The following is a 19,423-nucleotide window of genomic DNA, read 5'->3' on the forward strand; positions in this document are numbered from 1 at the left end:
TATCATCGGTCAGTAGTTCAATCATTAGATACGTTGGAATTTCGACACATTTGCATTAGAAATGTATGGGATGAGAGATTAATAGCAAGCGAAAAGAACACAAAACAACCGTTGATATTGAAGCACTTTTATATATGACAAAAAAAGAGATATGGGAAGATGTATTGTTGCAAATACTGATGCATGGACTTATATGTGTTGATATTATCGTCCAAATATCAGCTATTAAATGTCTTGTTTTGTGCTAATCTATTAGTATATTTGCCATACATGTTGCAGGTCTATTGTAGCAGTCGAAAACTTGCTGCCGACGACTTGCTGCTTTAGAAATAAAAAAGGGATTTTTTTTTTACAAGCATGCCGCTCGTCTAATATTAAGTGGAGATTTCTGACCGCGCAAGGAAAGAGTTTTTTAGAGGGAGGGGTCATTTTCATGTTGCATTTTTTTATTTTTTTAGGGAAGGGTGGTTTATATTTTGCGAGGGTGGAGGTAGTGACGGCCGGCTCTCTTATGGTGAACTACTCCTCAAGGAAAACGTTTGTGAAAAATAGCGCAAGAAGAAATAAAAAATGTGGACAAGGCGGCAGCTACATTATTGAGAAATTTAAGAGTTAATATTTGAGATGAAATAAAAAGCGTTTAAAACTACTTTAAAAACAAAACCCAAAACAATGCAGGTGGGTTGCAAAGTACCTTTTATTGGTTAGGGTAACATTTATTTGTTGTATATTTGATTTTTGGACACTTTTTTGAATCGCTGTGGATTGTAAAACAAGCCTGCGGTCTGTGATTGTTTCTTTTTATTAATTTACTAAATACATTGTTAGAAATAAGAACAATTCATTATTATTATTATTATTATTATTATTATTATTATTATTAATAATAATAATAATAATAATAATAATAATATTATTATTATTATTATTATTATTATTATTATTATTATTAATGTCTTAATAGTTGTGAATAGTTTTCATACACTTTCCAAGACGAGAATTCCTAATTGCCACAAAACTAATGCTTGCAAGTAGTAAACAATATTTTCTCAATGGTTTTTCTGTTTTTTGTTTGTTTGTTTGGGTTTTTTTTTTTTTCAAAAATAATTTGAAAGTTAAATAAATGAGGAAAATGTATTTTTATAAAATAAATGAAGAAAATGTATGATTTACTTCACAAGATTTCCAGCTGAAAATGTTCTCTCGGTCATTAGATCCTTCCTCTTTGATAGGTTTATAAGAGTAGTCGTCAATGGGCAGAAATCAGAAACCCATAGTATCAACGCTGGCATCCCTTAGGCTTAACTCTTTTCCTGATTCATCAAATCACATTCATATATGCAGACGACACTACCATTTATGGCAACATTTTAATGATCGGTAATGATCAAAATCTCTTTGATCACTCTATTCTGACCTTGAGCACGTGGTGCAATGGGGCAAAAGCTGGCTAGTTACTTTTAATGCATCTAAAATCCAGCTTCTCTCTTTCCATCATCAACGCTCTGACCCCCACCTTGCTCCAATTGAAGTGTATGGTTCTCATATTGTGAAAGCACAATGTTTTGACACGCTTCTGGGACTGACCTTCGCTTCCGATCTGATATGGAATGCTTACATCAAATCTGTTGCCAATATCGCCGGGAAAATTGTTGGATCATTCTATCGTTCCAATAGGTATCTTTCTGCCGATGTAATCCTTTATCTGTATATGTACATCATAAAATGATGTACTGTTGCCACATCTGAGGAGGAGCTGCTCAGAGCATCGCCTCTCGCCTCAACAGGGTACAAAGCCGACTTCAGCATCTGTTGGGTGATGTCCTTTTCTTCTCTCTGCAATCTCTGTTTCATAGAAGAGACGTTGCCAGCCTCTTTCTGCCCTACCGTTATTTGCATGACAGGTTTCACTCTATGATTTACACCTGATAAATCGTCCATGGCAAACACTTGACTAGCTACAACAACTATCAGCAATTTCCATTAATATCTATCTGTGCCAAAATCTAAACGAAGAATCCATAAGCAGAGTTTTTTTTTTTTTTTTACTTATAGCTGTGTGTTTGTGGAACACAATGCCACGAAGCTGCTTCCTGGCTGACTCCAACATGTACGGGTTCTTGAAGAGCCGGCCTCTATAATAAATTATTATCAAATTTCTATTATGGTACACATTAACCTTTATCCTTGAAGTACCTTAGGGCCTTCATAAGTAGTTACTATATGAAAGCTGTTTTTTATATGACCTCGGGATTTGTAATTTGCACATTCACAGGGTAATTTATTTTCTTTGTCATAGCAGTTTTTAGTTTACAGTGTATGATAAATTCACTTGAACGTTTAGCATCATCAGTACTACTACTACTACTACTAGTACTAGTACTAGTAGTAGTAGTAGTAGTCAAGAAGAAAAATTATGATCTCTCCCTATGACACATTCAGCCTGACAAATGTTTTAACTAAATTTGATGCTATTCTTACAATTGTTTTAGAGCATATATCTGTTGATTGTTTTAGTAGTAGTAGTAGTAGTAGTAGTAGTAGTAGTAGTAGTAGTAGTAGTAGTAGTAGTAGTAGTTTTTTCTTCTTGTAACACACTCAACAAGTTAAGGAAGGTTTATACCAAATTTGATGCAATTCTGTTGAATTGTTTGCGAGCTTATAAGTAATCAGCAGACAAAAAATCGAGTAAAAATACAATAGACCAAAAGATGAAATGTGTATAAATTGAATAAACTTTCATTATCTGTATCAACATGTTATTTTCAATTATTTAAAAAAAGTCAGGAAAACTATTATTTATTTAGTTTTAAGATTACAATAAATTTCTGAAAGAATTTTGGAGCCTAAATGTCAGCAATAGACAACAGTAACGATTGTGTTCATTTCTTTTAGGATAAAAATGGCACGATTGAAAATGAAGAACTTCACGGTTTCCTGAAAGATCTGATGGATCTAATCGAAGAAGTGAGTCCCCTTCTGTATTTCTCTAACCCTAACCCTAATACTATGCACTTCGAAAACAGTGTTTTTTTTTTTTGTTGTTTTGTTTTTGTTATTTTGGAAATGTTTTTGTTTTAATCTCTCTAATCCTAATCCGACAGAGATTCACCTCATCATATTAGCAATGAAGATTGCCATATAATCATGGAAGAAGAAGTGAGACATGCACTCAGCAAGATGAAAAATGGTAAGACGCCAGATCCTGATGATATCCCATCTGAATTGATAACAGCCCTGGATGAAGTGGGAATTAAGACAGTCACAAAATTACTGAACAATATCTGTCACAAGAGAGATTCTGACAGATATGAACAAGTTAACCTACATTGTGGTCCCTAAGAAACCAAGCACAGATGAATATAACCAACATCGTACAATCAGCTTGATGAATCACCTCACCAAGGTTTTTAATGGATGAATTATCTCACCAATGTTTTTAATTGATGAATTATCTCACCAATATTTTTAATTGATGAATTATCTCACCAATGTTTTTAATTGATGAATTATCTCACCAAGGTTTTTAATGGATGAATTATCTCACCAATGTTTTCAATTGATGAATTATCTCACCAATGTTTTTAATTGATGAATTATCTCACCAATATTTTTAATTGATGAACCACCTCACCAATATTTTTAATTGATGAATCACCTCACCAAGGTTTTTAATTGATGAATCACCTCACCAAGGTTTTTAATTGATGAATCACCTCACCAATATTTTTAATTGATGAATCACCTCACCAAGGTTTTTAATTGATGAATTATCTCACCAATGTTTTTAATTGATGAATCACCTCACCAAGGTTTTCAATTGATGAATCACCTCACCAATGTTTTTAATTGATGAATTATCTCACCAATGTTTTTAATTGATGAATCACCTCACCAATGTTTTTAATTGATTAATCACCTCACCAATGTTTTCAATTGATGAATTATCTCACCAATGTTTTTAATTGATGAATTATCTCACCAATGTTTTTAATTGATGAACCACCTCACCAATATTTTTAATTGATGAATTATCTCACCAAGGTTTTTAATTGATGAATTATCTCACCAATGTTTTTAATTGATGAACCACCTCACCAATATTTTTAATTGATGAATCACCTCACCAAGGTTTTTAATTGATGAATCACCTCACCAAGGTTTTTAATTGATGAATCACCTCACCAAGGTTTTTAATTGATGAATCACCTCACCAATATTTTTAATTGATGAATCACCTCACCAATGTTTTTAATTGATGAATCGCCTCACCAAGGTTTTTAATTGATGAATCGCCTCACCAAGGTTTTTAATTGATTAATTATCTCACCAAGGTTTTTAATTGATGAATCATCTCACCAAGGTTTTTAATTGATGAATCACCTCACCAAGGTTTTTAATTGGTGAATCACCTTACCAAGATTTTTAATTGATGAATATTTATGAAGAGGATGAGAAATAAAATACCCCCAGAAATATCAGAAACACAATTTGGATTCATGGCAGGCAAAAGCAATAAAAATGCAATCTTCGCATTGAAAACGTTCATGGAAAGATTCATCAAAGTCTAGAAAGACCTGTACCTCTGCTTCATTGATTACTCAAAAGTGTTCAACAAAGTATGACACTGATATAGCAGGGCTATACATCGAAGGGAAAGATCTTCGAGTCCTCTGAAACATATATTGGGAACAGGTGGCAGCCATTAGAGTAGACAATGACATCTGTCGATATACATTAATCTGCAGGGGTGTGAGGCAGGGCTGCGTATTCTAACCTGATAGATTTAATGTATATAGTGAAATAATTCTACGAAATATTGAGAATCATAAAGGAATTAGTGTAGATGGCCACAACATCAACAACCTGAGATATGCAGGTGACATAGTCCTTATCGCCGACTCTGAAGAAAAACTGCAAAAGATTTTAACATCAATAACAGACGAAAGTGAAAAGAAAGGATTACAGCTCAATGCAAAGAAGACAGAATGCATGGTGATCTCAAATTTCTTCTTCTTCGTTATACCACAATGCAACATAGCCTGTAAGGGAGACAGAATTAAGTAAACACCTTTAAATACCTTGATTGTACTATCACAAGTGGCAGGTGTGACACAGAAATCAAGAAAAGAATTGGACACTCTAATACAACTTTTGACAGCATGAAATGCCTTTTTACCAACAGTAAGATAAGCCTCAAGACAAAGATACATGTTATGAGAGCCTATGTATGACCCATTCTTCTATATGGATGCGAATGCTGGACCTTAACCAAGGACATGGAACAGGGACTAGAAGCAATGGAAATGTGGTTCATCCGGAGAATCATGAAAGTCTCATGGACAAAAAGAAAACCAAATGCAGAAGAAATGGACATGGCTGGATACTAGAGATCCCTTCTCAATACCATCAAATGTTTTGGTTATATAATTATATATATGACAGACTAGAGAAACCGTTATGGAGTTGCAAAATATATGGAAACATATTAATATCTATCTGTTATGAAATCTAATCGAAGAATCCATAAGCAGAGTTTTTTTTTTTTTTACTTATAGCTGCATGTTTGTGGAACACAATGCCACGAAGCTGCTTCCTGGCTGACTCCAACATGTACGGGTTCTTGAAGAGCCATCCTCTATAATAAATTATTATCAAATTTCTATTATAGTACCCATTAACTTTTATCCTTGAAGTACCTTAGGGCCTTCATAAGTATATGAAAGCTGTTTTTTATATGACCTCGGGATTTGTAATTTGCACATTCACAGTGTAATTTATTTTCTTTGTCATAGCAGTTTTTAGTTTACAGTGTATGATAAATTCACTTGAACGTTTAGCATCATCAGCACTACTACTACTAGTACTAGTAGTAGTAGTAGTAGTTGTTGTAGTAGTAAGGAAGACAACACGCAAAATTCAGAGACAGTATAAACAAATTTGCAATGAATAAAGAGGGCATCAACAATGAGCTCATGAGAAAGACAAGAACAGGGAAAAATGGAGAACCAGATCGTCGATGTCTGCAAGACCAAACCGGACACTTGAAGAAGAAGAAGAATTCTAATCCTAACCCTGAGAGGGGATGAAAACGTTTTTTGCTTTAATGTTCATATTTCGTATTAGAATAGTCGTCCTAATATAAATTCATAACTATGAGACTCATTTGAAATCTTTAATAATTACAAGAGGGTCGATACATAAAGAATTCAAAGATATATTACTTTTGTAAACAGCATGATGTGCAAATAGAGACTCTACAACTAAAATAATTGTGTAGCAGAATTAGCAGAATTACCAAAATGAGAAATAGAGCTTACCTCGGATATGTCTGTTTTGGGTTGAGCGAAAGAGAGAGTTCCAGGATGGCGTCCATGGGCTTTTATTAGCGTTTACCCAATGTGATTATCGTTGAATCACGTCTGCTCTCGCGCGATTATGCAAATATGTCGTTCCCGGCGGCTATAAAAGCAGGACACTGGAAAGGAGAGGGGGCGTTCTGCAGATTGTGTGTAGGTGATTCTGGCGAGTAGATTGTGCTTGTTACGACCCATGTGTCTGCGAGAAGCGAGTTTTTGTTCCGTCTGTTTTTAGTTGTATTTTTTTTGTTTTGCCTACTACATTTTTGTTTCAAGCTATTTGGGCCCGACTATGGCGAAGATGCGAATAAGCAGCGATATTATCAAGCCGTTCTCTGGCGAGGGAGACATTGTAGCGTGGCTGAAAAAAGTGAGACTTGTCGCACAATATCAGCAGGTGGATGATGTAGCGAGTCTGCTACCTTTATATCTGGAAGGTGATGCACTGGCCCTCTACATGGAAATGGAGGAGGACGATCAAAGAGAAATAGACCGGATTGAGGCCCGATTAAAGGAGGCATTTACCGACGACGCGTTTGCAGCATACAGAAAAATAACTATGGTTAGATGGGCTGGCGAACGTGTGGATGTTTACGCCAACAAAATCAAGCAGTTGGTTGGATTGGCTGGATTCACAGGAGATGGCTTAGAGAGACTCACAAAATTGACTTTCGTCACTGGGTTCCCTGACGCTATCTCAATTGCTCTTCAACAGGTGCCAAACATCAAAGTCCTGACCATGGGGGAACTAATGTCGAGAGCAAGAATTTTGATGATGACTGGGAAACACAATCAGGACGTGGTTGCGGCCACACGCTCACCCAACCACCACAGGGCCCAGAATATTCCTGTTAGTGTGACCTGTTTCAAGTGCAATACGAAAGACCACATTGCAAAGGACTGTCGAAAATGTGGAACACAGTGTTACCGTTGCGGTGAGAGTGGACATTGGGCTCGGAATTGCTCGGGAAACGAGCACGAGGAGGACGCATAAGCGGCAGTCTCCTTCCCCACCAAGATGCAAGCACGACGCTCCCGGTGATAAGCATCCACGTTGATGGGACGCGATGTTTGGCGCTTATTGATAAAGGATGCTCTAGGACTATTTTACATGCAGACCAGTGTCGGTCTTGGAGAAAAACGAACGTAGATGTCAAAACGATTGGTGGAATGTCCCATGCGTGCTGCGGTGTTGGAGCGGTTTCTGTGTCCACTGACGAAGGTGTGTCTGCCAGAATCGATGTGTTGGTGGTGCGTGGCAAACCGCTGGGGTTTGACTTACTTATAGGGATCGACGCCATAAAAGCTCTGGACGGTGTCGTTGTCAACCCTACAGGATCAGTGCAGCTGGGCGACAGGAAAAATATTAAATGCGCAGCCATTTCTATTAATGAATCAGATTTCACCGCCACCTTTGATCATTTGAAACCAAACGTGGACCGCATCGTGGAAGTGGTCTGAGGACCACCCCCCTGAAAGACTACACAATCGAGTGTCAGAATACCCAGTGCCGGCAGAAATCCGTGAAGAATACACGCAGGAGCTCCGCACCTGGATAGATAATGGTTGGCTCGTGCCGTACCCAGAGGATAAATTGGGACCCCCCAAAGGCCTAATTCCCCTGATGGCTGTGATGCAGCAGAACAAAGCCAAAGTGCGCCTGGTAATGGACTACCGGGAGCTAAATCATTACGTAGACGCGTTTACGGCCAACGCAGATGTTTGTGCGGCTAAGCTGCGCGAATGGAGACAAAAAGGTGCTAACATGTCTCTACTGGACCTTAGGAGAGCATACCTACAAGTCCGGGTCCATGAGACACTGTGGCCATACCAGACTGTGGAAATCGATGGGAAGAAATATTGCCTGACCCGTCTGGGGTTCGGTTTGAATGTGGCTCCCCTGATCATGAGAGCAATTGTCAGCGAAGTACTGTCTCAGGAAGAAGTTGTAAGCCGTGCAGCATCTGCTTACATCGATAGCACAGTTTGGGTTGGAGTGCAAGAACCCGGAGCAGTCGAAGGACGGTGCACGGGTGCTGGGATTGGCGGTCTGGATGGAACACAGTGAACTATGGTGGAAGCGAGGAAATGCAATTCCAGAAGCTCCCAGCATTGTTACGCGACGGACAATGTTTTCCCTGTGTGGTCGACTTGTCGGGCACTTTCCAGTGTGCGGTTGGCTTCGTGTGGCTTGTGGAATACTTAGAAGGAGAGTAAGTTTGGTAACGAAGGGCTGGGATGATGAAGCAAGGAAGCATCGTATGATGTTCAAAACCTTGGAATCTGTGCAGCGGAACGATCCGGTCCGGGGAAATTGGTGTGTGGATGGCAAAGAGCTGAATGTATGGGTCGATGCTAGCTCCCTAGCAATTGGTGCAGCCTTGGAGATGCGTGAAACTGTGTTGGAGGATGCATGTTGGCTGCGACCTGAAGGTGACTCTCAACATATCAACTTAGCCGAGCTGGATGCCGTATTGAAAGGTATTAATTTGGCTCTACAGTGGCAGAGCAAAGTGCTACACATAAAGATTTGAGGCAATGAAAAAGAAAAATGGGCAATGAAAAACAAAAATGGGCCTGACCCGGTGATAGGCATGGTTCACACAGACGAGCTGGATGAGAGTCAAATCATGGCTATTCACAAAGGTAGTGGACATCCGGGGGTGCGACGCACTACCTACTTTGTCAGGAGAAGTTGCCCAACCACAACAAAAGCAACCGTTAAAACGGTCATACGGAAATGTGAGGAATGTCAGTCCATTGACCCAGCACCAGTCAGGTGGGAAAAGGGAAAGCTGGAAGTTAACGAGAATTGGCAAAGAATTGGAATAGATATCACGCATTATAGCACCTTCCATTTTTTAACTCTGACAGACTGTGGTCCATCGCGTTTCTCCATTTTGAGGAAATTGGCAAGGCAGGACTCAGCAAGCGTGATCCATCAGTTAGAAACAGTGTTTCTCGAGCGTGGCTCGCCGCACAAAATCCTTTTAGACAATGACATGGCTTTCTGCAGCAACGCATTTCAAGCATTTGCATATAAATGGGGAGTTCACTTGCGATTCCGTTGTGCATACGCTCCAGCCGGGAATGGCATAGCGGAGCGATGTCACCGTACAGTCAAACGAATAGTGGCTAGAATGCGCTGTCCCATACAGGAAGCTGTCTACTGGTATAACATCACACCAAGAGACGACACATCTCCCTTCACTGCGCCTGCCAACAGGATTTATCGATACGAAGTTCGAGTAAAGGAGACCAATCTCGCAACTGCGTCCGCAGATCCCAAGGACAGCTCTTACCAGGTTGGAGATCGCATATGGGTCAAAAGACCGCAAAATCGATATACCACGAGGTTCGGCAAGGGTGAGGTGACCAAGGTAATCAGCCCTCAATCGATTTTAGTGGACGGTGTGCCTCGCCACGTGAAAGATCTGCACCCTCGCCATTATGTTGTTACATCAGAGGAAGAGGAAGACAGTACAATGTCTTCTGAACGAGCAGAGAGTATGATGCAGGACGATAAAGAGCCATATAATGCACATACGGAAGAAGCGGAATAGGGACAAATTCTTGCCTTTACGAAGGAGTACCCGACAAAGACGGATACTGCCCCCCTGTCCCTGCCCTGATTGTAAAACACCGCCTATGGAACAAGCTGGCGGCAATAACGGTGGTAATGAGGAAGATGACAGGGTGGAAGTGCTGCCTCCAGTTCTTCAAAGAAGCACCCGGCAAAGAAGACTGCCCCTATGCCCCGTTTGTGATCATGAGATCAGGAGGGGGGGTGTAGCAGAATTAGCAGTAACCAAAATGAGAAATAGAGCTTACCTCGGATACGTCTGTTTTGGGTTGAGCGAAAGAGAGAGTTCCAGGATGGCGTCCATGGGCTTTTATTAGCGTTTACCCAATGTGATTATCGTTGAATCACGTCTGCTCTCGCGCGATTATGCAAATATGTCGTTCCCGGCCGCTATAAAGGCAGGACACTGGAAAGGAGAGGGGGCGTTCTGCAGATTGTGTGTAGGTGATTCTGGTGAGTAGATTGTGCTTGTTACGATCCACGTGTCTGCGAGAAGTGAGTTTTTGTTCCGTCTGTTTTTAGTTGTATTTTTTTTGTTTTGCCTACTACATTTTTGCTTCAAATTGATTTAAAATTGTTTTTAATTTTATGGTGTTATTTTAATTCAAGGTTTCATAGGCGGACTGAATTGTTACTGCTAAATTGAATTTTAAATGATTGCATTATAGTAGCTATAGAATCTCTTAGAATTATTACCACGAGGTACTTATACAGTGTCTTTTAATTGTTATGACATAGTAGCTACAATACATGTTATAATTGTTACTCAGTATTAGCTTTTCTTTAGAATTGTTACTGCATTACAGTTATACTGTTTCTTAAATGTGTTACTACATCGTGGGTCTTTAACATTTTGTTAACTTTGTTAATGCATAGTTGCTATAATGTGCTTTAAAAATCTTACAATATAGTAGGTATAAAATGTATTAGAATTGTTACTGGTATACAACTTTTATTGCATTACTATGCAGTAACAATTCTAAGAAACATTATAGCTGTAACAAGTATATCTTAGAACTGTTGTTGCATTCTAGCTAACGTGTGTTACAATTGCTATTGCATTATCGCTCTAATGTTTCTTAATATTGTTACTACTTAGTAAATATACTGCATGGTAGGTAGAATTGTAACTGCATAGTATTTATAATGCATTTGGAAATGTTACTACATAGTAGCTATAATGGGTCTAAGATGGTGCGTATCAGAATTATTATTATAGCTATAGTGTAACTTAAAATTTTACTGCATAATTACTGTAATATATTGTAGAATTTTTACTACTTGCACTGCATTGTTGCTATAATGTGTTTACGAATTGTTATTGTGTAGTAGCTAAAATGTGCTTTATAATTTTTACAAACACAAAATGTTTTGTGCTAACTACTTCCTTGTTATGTTTGTCAATTGCGGATGTTATGTTTGTTAATTGCGGACTTTTGCAGAAACGAAAGAGGAAATAAATTCTACTGAACTAAAAAAGCAAATTTGACAAAATTATTTGACTATGTGGGAGATGAAGATGTTCACAATTGCGATCCTCATCACATGAAGTTTTGTAGCACCACCAATAATGATCAATACATTTTTGAAAATATAATTTATAAATAAATATACAATATGGATTACATATACTTTAAATCCCATTAAAACAGAAAATTGAAAATCTGTAGTGTTTTTTAACAAATTTAAGAGGTCAAATGAATTTAATATAAAAATATGCGAGAAAGACGTCATGGTATTTGAAAGATTTTCATTTTGTAACATTAAGCCATTATTAGATTTAATGATGAAAAGTTGCTAAAGTTTGAGTTTCATTTTGCGTCATTTAAATCTCATTCCAATCTATGATAAGTAGGAGTGTTTAACTGTTTGCAAAGATAAATATTTTTACAATTTACATGAATATGGGATCATTACTACCATATGTCACTTTCGTTGATCTAATAACCTAAAAGTAATTAGAAGAATGACAGACAATATTCGTACTTCATATGAAACGTTAGATAACTGACGTCAAATAAATGTTTGTTTAAAATCGGAAGTGGGTGCATTCTGGTGTTTTTTATGGAATTAAGTTATTTTTTAAATAAAAATTTTAAAAATTTCGTTTTAGTTTTACGCTACTGAATGTTTTATTTCAATAATTATTGGATTAATAGTAAATTAAAAAAAAAAACAATGTGTAAATCATGTTATTACGGGAAACATGCACACACAAACATCAAAAAGTGATCCTACAATTTTATAGATATACTAGACTACCAGTGACCCGTTGGGTCAGTATGTTGTATTAGCTATAGAATCCATGTATGAGCATGACGCTTGTGATGTAAAGAAAATAGTTTTTTTTGACATAATAGAAACATTTCTATGAAAGTATATTAAAATGAAAAAAGAATATAGATAGATTTCTATGAGTCGTTCTGTTTGATTATTTTTGAAAAATTTTTTTACAGTTACTGAATTATAAGTGGTTGGCCATACTTATAGGTAAATGTGCACTGAACATATACCATAATACTTACTATAGTTAAATTCAAATTTTGATATATCTGTTTTTTTTATATCGTTCATTTCTGTATTACGTTTAAGTTATTTTAAACCCCACTCTTCCCATGTTAAATAATAATTTCGAAATAATAACGTCAATATTTCAGTATGCAGGTTATGCGCGCATGCGCAACTCGATGTCGTAAACCAGAAAGTGGGTTACAAACATCGTTACAAGGTCATTTGAGTTTTATAATTATATAGATAGATTAAAATGTTTCTTAATGTGTAAATGGAACACCACGTAAGCAGATTTTAACAAGAAGCAACATTTTGTTTTTACTTTACTTAAATAGTAAATCTGTGAATTTCTCAAAGAAAACACAGCATAATTTCAAGTTTTGTTTCATAAAAAAAAAATGACTTCTTTTTTGTTATTTATTTTCCTGTTCTGTTAATGTTTTGATCTTTCTCTTGTTCAATTCTTAACAATGCTGTTTCTACTTTTGATTCCAGGATTACAATACAGAAGATATTGAAGATTCTAAGCGAGTTCTTCTGGAACAGTGCGATCTCAACAGGGATGGAAAAATCAACAAAAATGAGCTGACAATGTTACTGATGTCCTATGATCAAGTTCGCCTCAATACCACAGACCCATTAAAGTGAATACATGCAAAACAATCCCGAGCAGCATTGTAATTGTACCCTTGCATCTTAATGATATATATATATATATATATATATATATATATATATATATATATATATTGCACTTGGGCTTATAATAGCAAACCTTTAGCGTGTATTGTATTAGAATCGCCCATATCCAATTCCTCTTTGTTATTTGTGCTGAATCAGCTGTTTTCTTTGTTTGCTATATTGTATTGTACTCCTCTAAATTTCACTTCAGATATCTAAATAAACATATAAACCAAAAAATTGGACTTTATTATATGTGAATAACCATTACATTTATTATGCATACATATTTCTAATGTTATTAACACTGGGTTCTGATTATAAAAATCTCATCATAATATTAATATAACATTTTTTCTATCCATTCGCCATGATAACATACTTATCTAGTTCCAAATTTCATTGAGATATGTATGTATAGTAAATCTATCTAACAAATATAGAAGAATGCACATCCTGCACATCCGAACAAAATAATAAACTTTTTTCAATTCATAAAGTCAAATAAAAGCAACTTAAAAGCCTTAAATTTCCCGTTTTTCATGGTTTCGCCAGTACAGAAAATACTTACTACAGAAAACTTTAGCAGATAACGAATTATCAAATTCGGCAATTTTTGTTAAGTTTGGGTAAGTAATGTGCACTGAACCTAATAAAGTTCCATAGTTTAATAAGTTAGAGCAGTTATAATGATGATAATGTTGTATATGACCGGCATTAATCTAATGAGAATTTTAGAACTAATATATTAGCCATAAAGAGATCATTAGTTCAAAAGGATTGAATGTTGATCTAACAGACACACGCGCGCACACACACACATGCAAACACAAACACACATACACGCGTGTACGTGTGTGTGTGTGTGTGTTTGTGTTTGCGTGTGTAAGGTCTCCCTGTATAGAGATTTGTCAAGAAAACTTGGCATGAGGATACTTTTTGCTACAAAAGCATTGCTTTCATGCCTTCATCAATTTTTTTAAGGGGTTTAGCCATAATTTCGGAACTGAATATCTCACGATACTCTAAGATTAGCAATTGTTTCATGTAAAAAAAAAACAGCAAAATTCGAGTTCATGTACACTTGTATACAATAATTGTGGAAGAAACATATTTATTTTTAAGTTGAAAAACAAAATCTGTTCAGGAAGAAATTTGAATTCAAATAATGCGAAATGTTTGAAAAACTATTTCGACGTAATAAGAATTCAGGCACTAGTTGTATTTTCACTATTTGTAGCAAATGCATAAATTTCATTGGCTTATGTATCCTGCTTAGGTTAGATAACGTAGATGATTATCCAATGAAAATACTGGTTAATATGAGGATTCGTATTATATTCTTATGTAATCAATGAAATCGATTGGACTAATAAAAATATTTTGAAGAAAATAGAATGATAGTTGGCGTAATTGACGGACGATTTAGATCTAGAAGTTTATCTTCAAATGCTAGAAACAAATCTCTCAATTGACAGGTAATTCAATATTACCAAAACAAACGATATACTCACATATCTCTGACTTATTATGTGCCAAACTAAAACTATTAGTTATTATAAAGAAACGTACAGTATCTAAGAAAACAGACGCGGTAATTTAGATTCAAACGGTGTGTATTAACCATGAACGGCATCAGGTGTGATTAAAATGTGATCAATGGAGATAAATAATGAGCAAACGGCCAATATAGTCGATGTGAGTTATTCACAATTTACGACAGTAGTTTATATGTTGCCTTTAAAAGAGCCGGCTTGTTGTTGAAAATTTACAGAATGACAGCCGTTTGCTACTTAAAAGCAGCACGCCGAGGGAGGCGGGAACAAAAATGTACATTAGATTAAGAAAACTGTTTTTATTATTTCAATTTTCGCCACAGTTAGCGCATCGTTATATATTAATTTTAATCTTCATAAAGGCATTTGAATGCCTACTAGAAACTCTTTTCGAGTATCTTAGTCTCTCTGTAAAGGGGTTTGTCACAACAACCTGGCATGAGGATACTTTTGCTACAAGTAACTAAGTATTCATAGTATTCACAGCACAAATAAGATCTTCTCGCTATGGCCAACCTACACTGTCTTTTACGAGGAATCTTCTCCAAGCGTTGTTACCTTAAGTAACACTACGAAGCTGGATACTCCACCAGACTAGATAAATTCTTTTCTTTGAATCCAGTAAGACATATATTCTTGTCGAATGTTGGTCTTTTATATATATATATATATATATATATATATATATATATATATATATATATATATATATATATATATATGTCGAATGTTGGTCTTTTATATATATATATATATATATATATATATATATATATATATATATATATATATATATATATATATATATATATATCGTAATGGTTAGGAGCCTTGACTGCCGTACAAACGGTCGGGTTTCAATCCTGGCTTGAGGTAGTTGCCTGTCTAGCCGCACTGATGAGCTGTAAAACAGCGAAACAGTACTGTATGTGGATGACTATATATATATATATATGTGTGTGTGTGTGTGTGTTTCATTAAATAAAATAAACGGGTTTTGTCTATTAATTCTATTTTCGATCCTTTCCAACTTTCTTAATGTTTGTAAAGTCATTAAAATAAACATTTTTTTCAAACATTTCAGGATGTTATTTCTATTGGTAAAGTTTATTTTATTAATAGCAGGTTTTAGTTTTTATGTGTAATGCTTCTAGTATTTCAAGTTTTCGATTTATTCAAGTATAGAAATGTTGTGAACTAAAATCTTCCCAAATTGGGACAGGGGACAGCGCCGTTTTCAGAGCGATGCATGGTTAATCCCCTCGTTAAAGTGGTGGTAGGCAAACCTATATATATTTTTTCATCTTTATTGTCGAAGCACGGTCTCACAGAGGGCATTTGAGGTCATAAACTAAGTTAGTCCTATCAAGCAACTCAGTCGAATAGTTATAAGCAGATTAAAGTTAAATTTCAGGATGCTATTAATGTTAACCAATGAAAAATAAAACAAAATAAATAAATAAAAATAAATAAATAAAATAATTAACCAAGGAGAAAAAAACGTATATAAATCGGTCAAAGCCAGTTACATTAATTTATCCCTGACATGAATCATGAAGGATTGGAAAGTACTCGGACTTATGGTGATTACATCAGCCAGTTCCTGTCAGAAGTAAAGAATGTTATTCGGAAGTTGGAAAGGACTAAAAATAGAATTAATAGACAAAAACCGTCTATTTTATTTAAGGAAATATGACCAAAAGAAAAAAAATGCTGCCTATATATATATATATATATATATATATATATATATATATATATATATATATATATATATATATATATATAGTGGCCTGGCAATATATATAAAATATTATGTATAACTATATATATATATATATATATATATATATATATATATATATATATATGCAGCATATTCTCATTAAGACAAGTATTATATAAAAAGCACGGAGTTCTTCTGTTTCACTATTTTCTTTTTTACTTTCTCCAATCTCCGAATAATTTTTTTTTGCGTTTTTCTCCAAATATATATATATATATATATATATATATATATATATATATATATATATATATATATATATATATATATATATATATATAATGTCCTAGCGTGCAAGTACTAACTGAATGTTTTCTACTACTTGTATCTAATCTAATAAAATCTGTTCCATATTTAATTCTAAACACTTTAATTCTTTAGAAGATTGGAACATTTTGCCTCAGAAAAAAGTTATTTAAAAGTTTCTGTTTTGAAGATTTTAAGAGTTTTTTTTATGTTTAAGACATTGCATACAATGAGATGGTTGGCTAGTGGAAGTAGGAGAAGAAATACAGCTGAAGAAAATGAAAAAAAAGCCTGATACCATATATATATATATATATATATATATATATGTTAAACAATATATAAAGTTAAACAAACAAACTATATTATTACTAAAACATTGTGACTGATTGTCACGATGTTGGTTTGCTTGTCACGTTATTTGGGGACATATTTTACTACTAATAAACCAGGTGATGGCTAGAAACTTGATTTTATTAGTGCTCTGGTGCCTCCTTATGTAAATTGGTGGTCTTTTAAACAAACACATTTCAGGTGAAAACATTATTGCCTACTTACGTGTCAAAGATAAAATAAGTTACTTTTCTACTTACATTGATAAGTTTTTATGTTTTAACTTATTTTAAAGCGTTTTTCTGACAAATGAAGTAGTGTAAAACATATTACAAAGGCAAGACAAGTTACTCCTAAATAAGAAAATAAGGTACTTGTACAGAATTCTACCTATATGAAAAAACAAAAAGATCTTAACCGTGACGGAAAAAAAAACGTTGTAGAACAAAAAGTTATGCAAAATCGAATAGTTTTATTTTGAATTAAGAAGTAGGGTTCATGTACAGAATCAGACCTACATGGAAACACAAGCAAAATATCACCCGTAATAGAAAGAAAAGGGCGTGTAACAAAACATCACATAAAATCATTGAGTAGTTTTATTTTTAAATAAGAAGTAAGGTACTTGTGCAGAATCATGCCCATATTACAAACAAACAAAATCTTATCCCTGACGAAACGAAAAGGTTGTACAACAGAACATCACATAAAATCATTGAGTATTTATTTTTGAATAAGGAATAAAGTACTTAAAAAATAATTTTAGCAATACACTGGATGCCTCCCTCATTTTAATTAGTGCTTTCAGTAGCGTTCTGAAGGCCTCCTGGGTTTTCTTTTCCACTGATTACTTCAAAAAATAATTTTTCTTCTAGGAAGGGTGGATAAAAACTTAGTTGTGGTAGTGTTCTGGCACCTCCTGAATTTTTTTTTTTTCAGTGCTCACTTAAAAAATAATTTCTCTTCTAGGGCAGTTAGAAACTTAGTTTTAGTAGTGCTCTGGGTGCCCCCTGAATTTTCATTAGTGTTTTCAGTAACAGTCTGGGAGAGGGGGCTTTTGGATTTTATTTTTTTATTCTTCATTTAAAAATAATTTTTCTCGTCGGAAGGGGGCTAAAATTTAATTTCCCTCTTTGATTTTATTTAGTGCTTTCAGTAGCGCTCTAGAGGCCTCCTGTTTTTTTTTTCATTGCTCACTTATTAAATTGTTTTTGTTTTATTCAATTATATTTTACTAGAAAGTGGTAGATAAACTTGGTTTTAAAACAAATGAGTTCCAGGATAGATAGAGAGATAAAGAAAAAAGTTTTAAAATAAATATGTTAAACACACCTTTTTCAGACTTCTTTTTTTATTTATGGTCAATAATCTGAAATAAACTTTGGAGCAATAAATTATTAATATAGTAGGAAACTCCGTAAATAGTGTATGCTACATAAAAATAGTGATCCATTCCCTAGGTGTAACAGGTGTGTGCAATAATGCAGTAGGTCAATTAATAATTTAAATGCACTACTTTCTCTAAATACGCTGGTATGTATTATAAAACTTTTGTTGAATCAAACAGTACTTAATACCTTAGATATAACAGTGAAAAGATATAAGAGTAAATTTAATTGTATATGCTTTTCTGTTTTACTTTTTACTCATTTTTTATACAAATAACTTTACTTTTTCAATATCGAAACAAAAAATAATTCCAACTTGTTACAGGCATGCAAAAGTATATTTTTTTATTTGAATTGAAAATATAATCTAAAAAATAGATACAAGTTAGAAAAGCGTTTTATTTAACAAAATATTTTTATGAATTTCAAAAATTAATGTACAACGTTTACTTTGAATTTTATCAATTTTCCAAGTAACTTTTATAAACTTTACTGAGTAAAAAATATAAAAAATTTAATTTAAATCGAATTTAAAACTTAATTTGGATTTATTTTATGTTCTCTACATTTTGTTGCACTTAAAAAAATTAGTTGAAAATTATATATCTATATCATTAGTTGCTAAATAATAAACACATTTAATTTTTTTAAGTGCAACAATATATGCTAATTAGTCATTTTCTCATTTTACGACACAAATTACATCCTATTTATAAATTTTCTACTTTATTATGTTATTTTTTCATAAAAAATAACATAATAAATTGCGGATTATGAAATTGGCGATTTAAAAGGGTATAAAACGATTTAAAAAGGGTATTTAAAAAGGGTATAAAACATATGCCACAAGTTAAATACCAAATTGTGTCCAATTAAGCGTATAATATTGTGCTTCCACATTAAATAACCAAAAAATACGCATGAAAAAATTAATTAAACTAAAGAGAAAAAACAAGGAACGAAAAGAAAAAAAGAAAGAG

General features: G+C 34.3%; 1 protein-coding gene across 3 annotated transcripts in view; it reads left to right on the forward strand.

The window, feature by feature from the left end:
- Positions 1-19,423, forward strand: part of LOC145295734 (calbindin-32-like) — a 250,356-nt gene that overhangs the window by 189,036 nt on the left and 41,897 nt on the right. For all 3 annotated transcript variants that reach the window (XR_013869885.1, XM_080141493.1, XM_080141492.1), the window contains exons 10-11: positions 2,896-2,967; positions 12,949-13,097. Coding sequence is in view for 2 of the 3 variants with exons in the window: in XM_080141493.1 (XP_079997619.1) it covers positions 2,896-2,967; positions 12,949-13,097 (221 nt within the window). In the remaining variant the exon portion in view is untranslated. The remainder of the gene's footprint in view (positions 1-2,895; positions 2,968-12,948; positions 13,098-19,423) is intronic.

Source organism: Euprymna scolopes, chromosome 2, assembly GCF_053919585.1.
Source record: "Euprymna scolopes isolate OS-2025 chromosome 2, ASM5391958v1, whole genome shotgun sequence".
Classification (NCBI taxonomy): Eukaryota; Metazoa; Mollusca; class Cephalopoda; order Sepiida; family Sepiolidae; genus Euprymna; species Euprymna scolopes.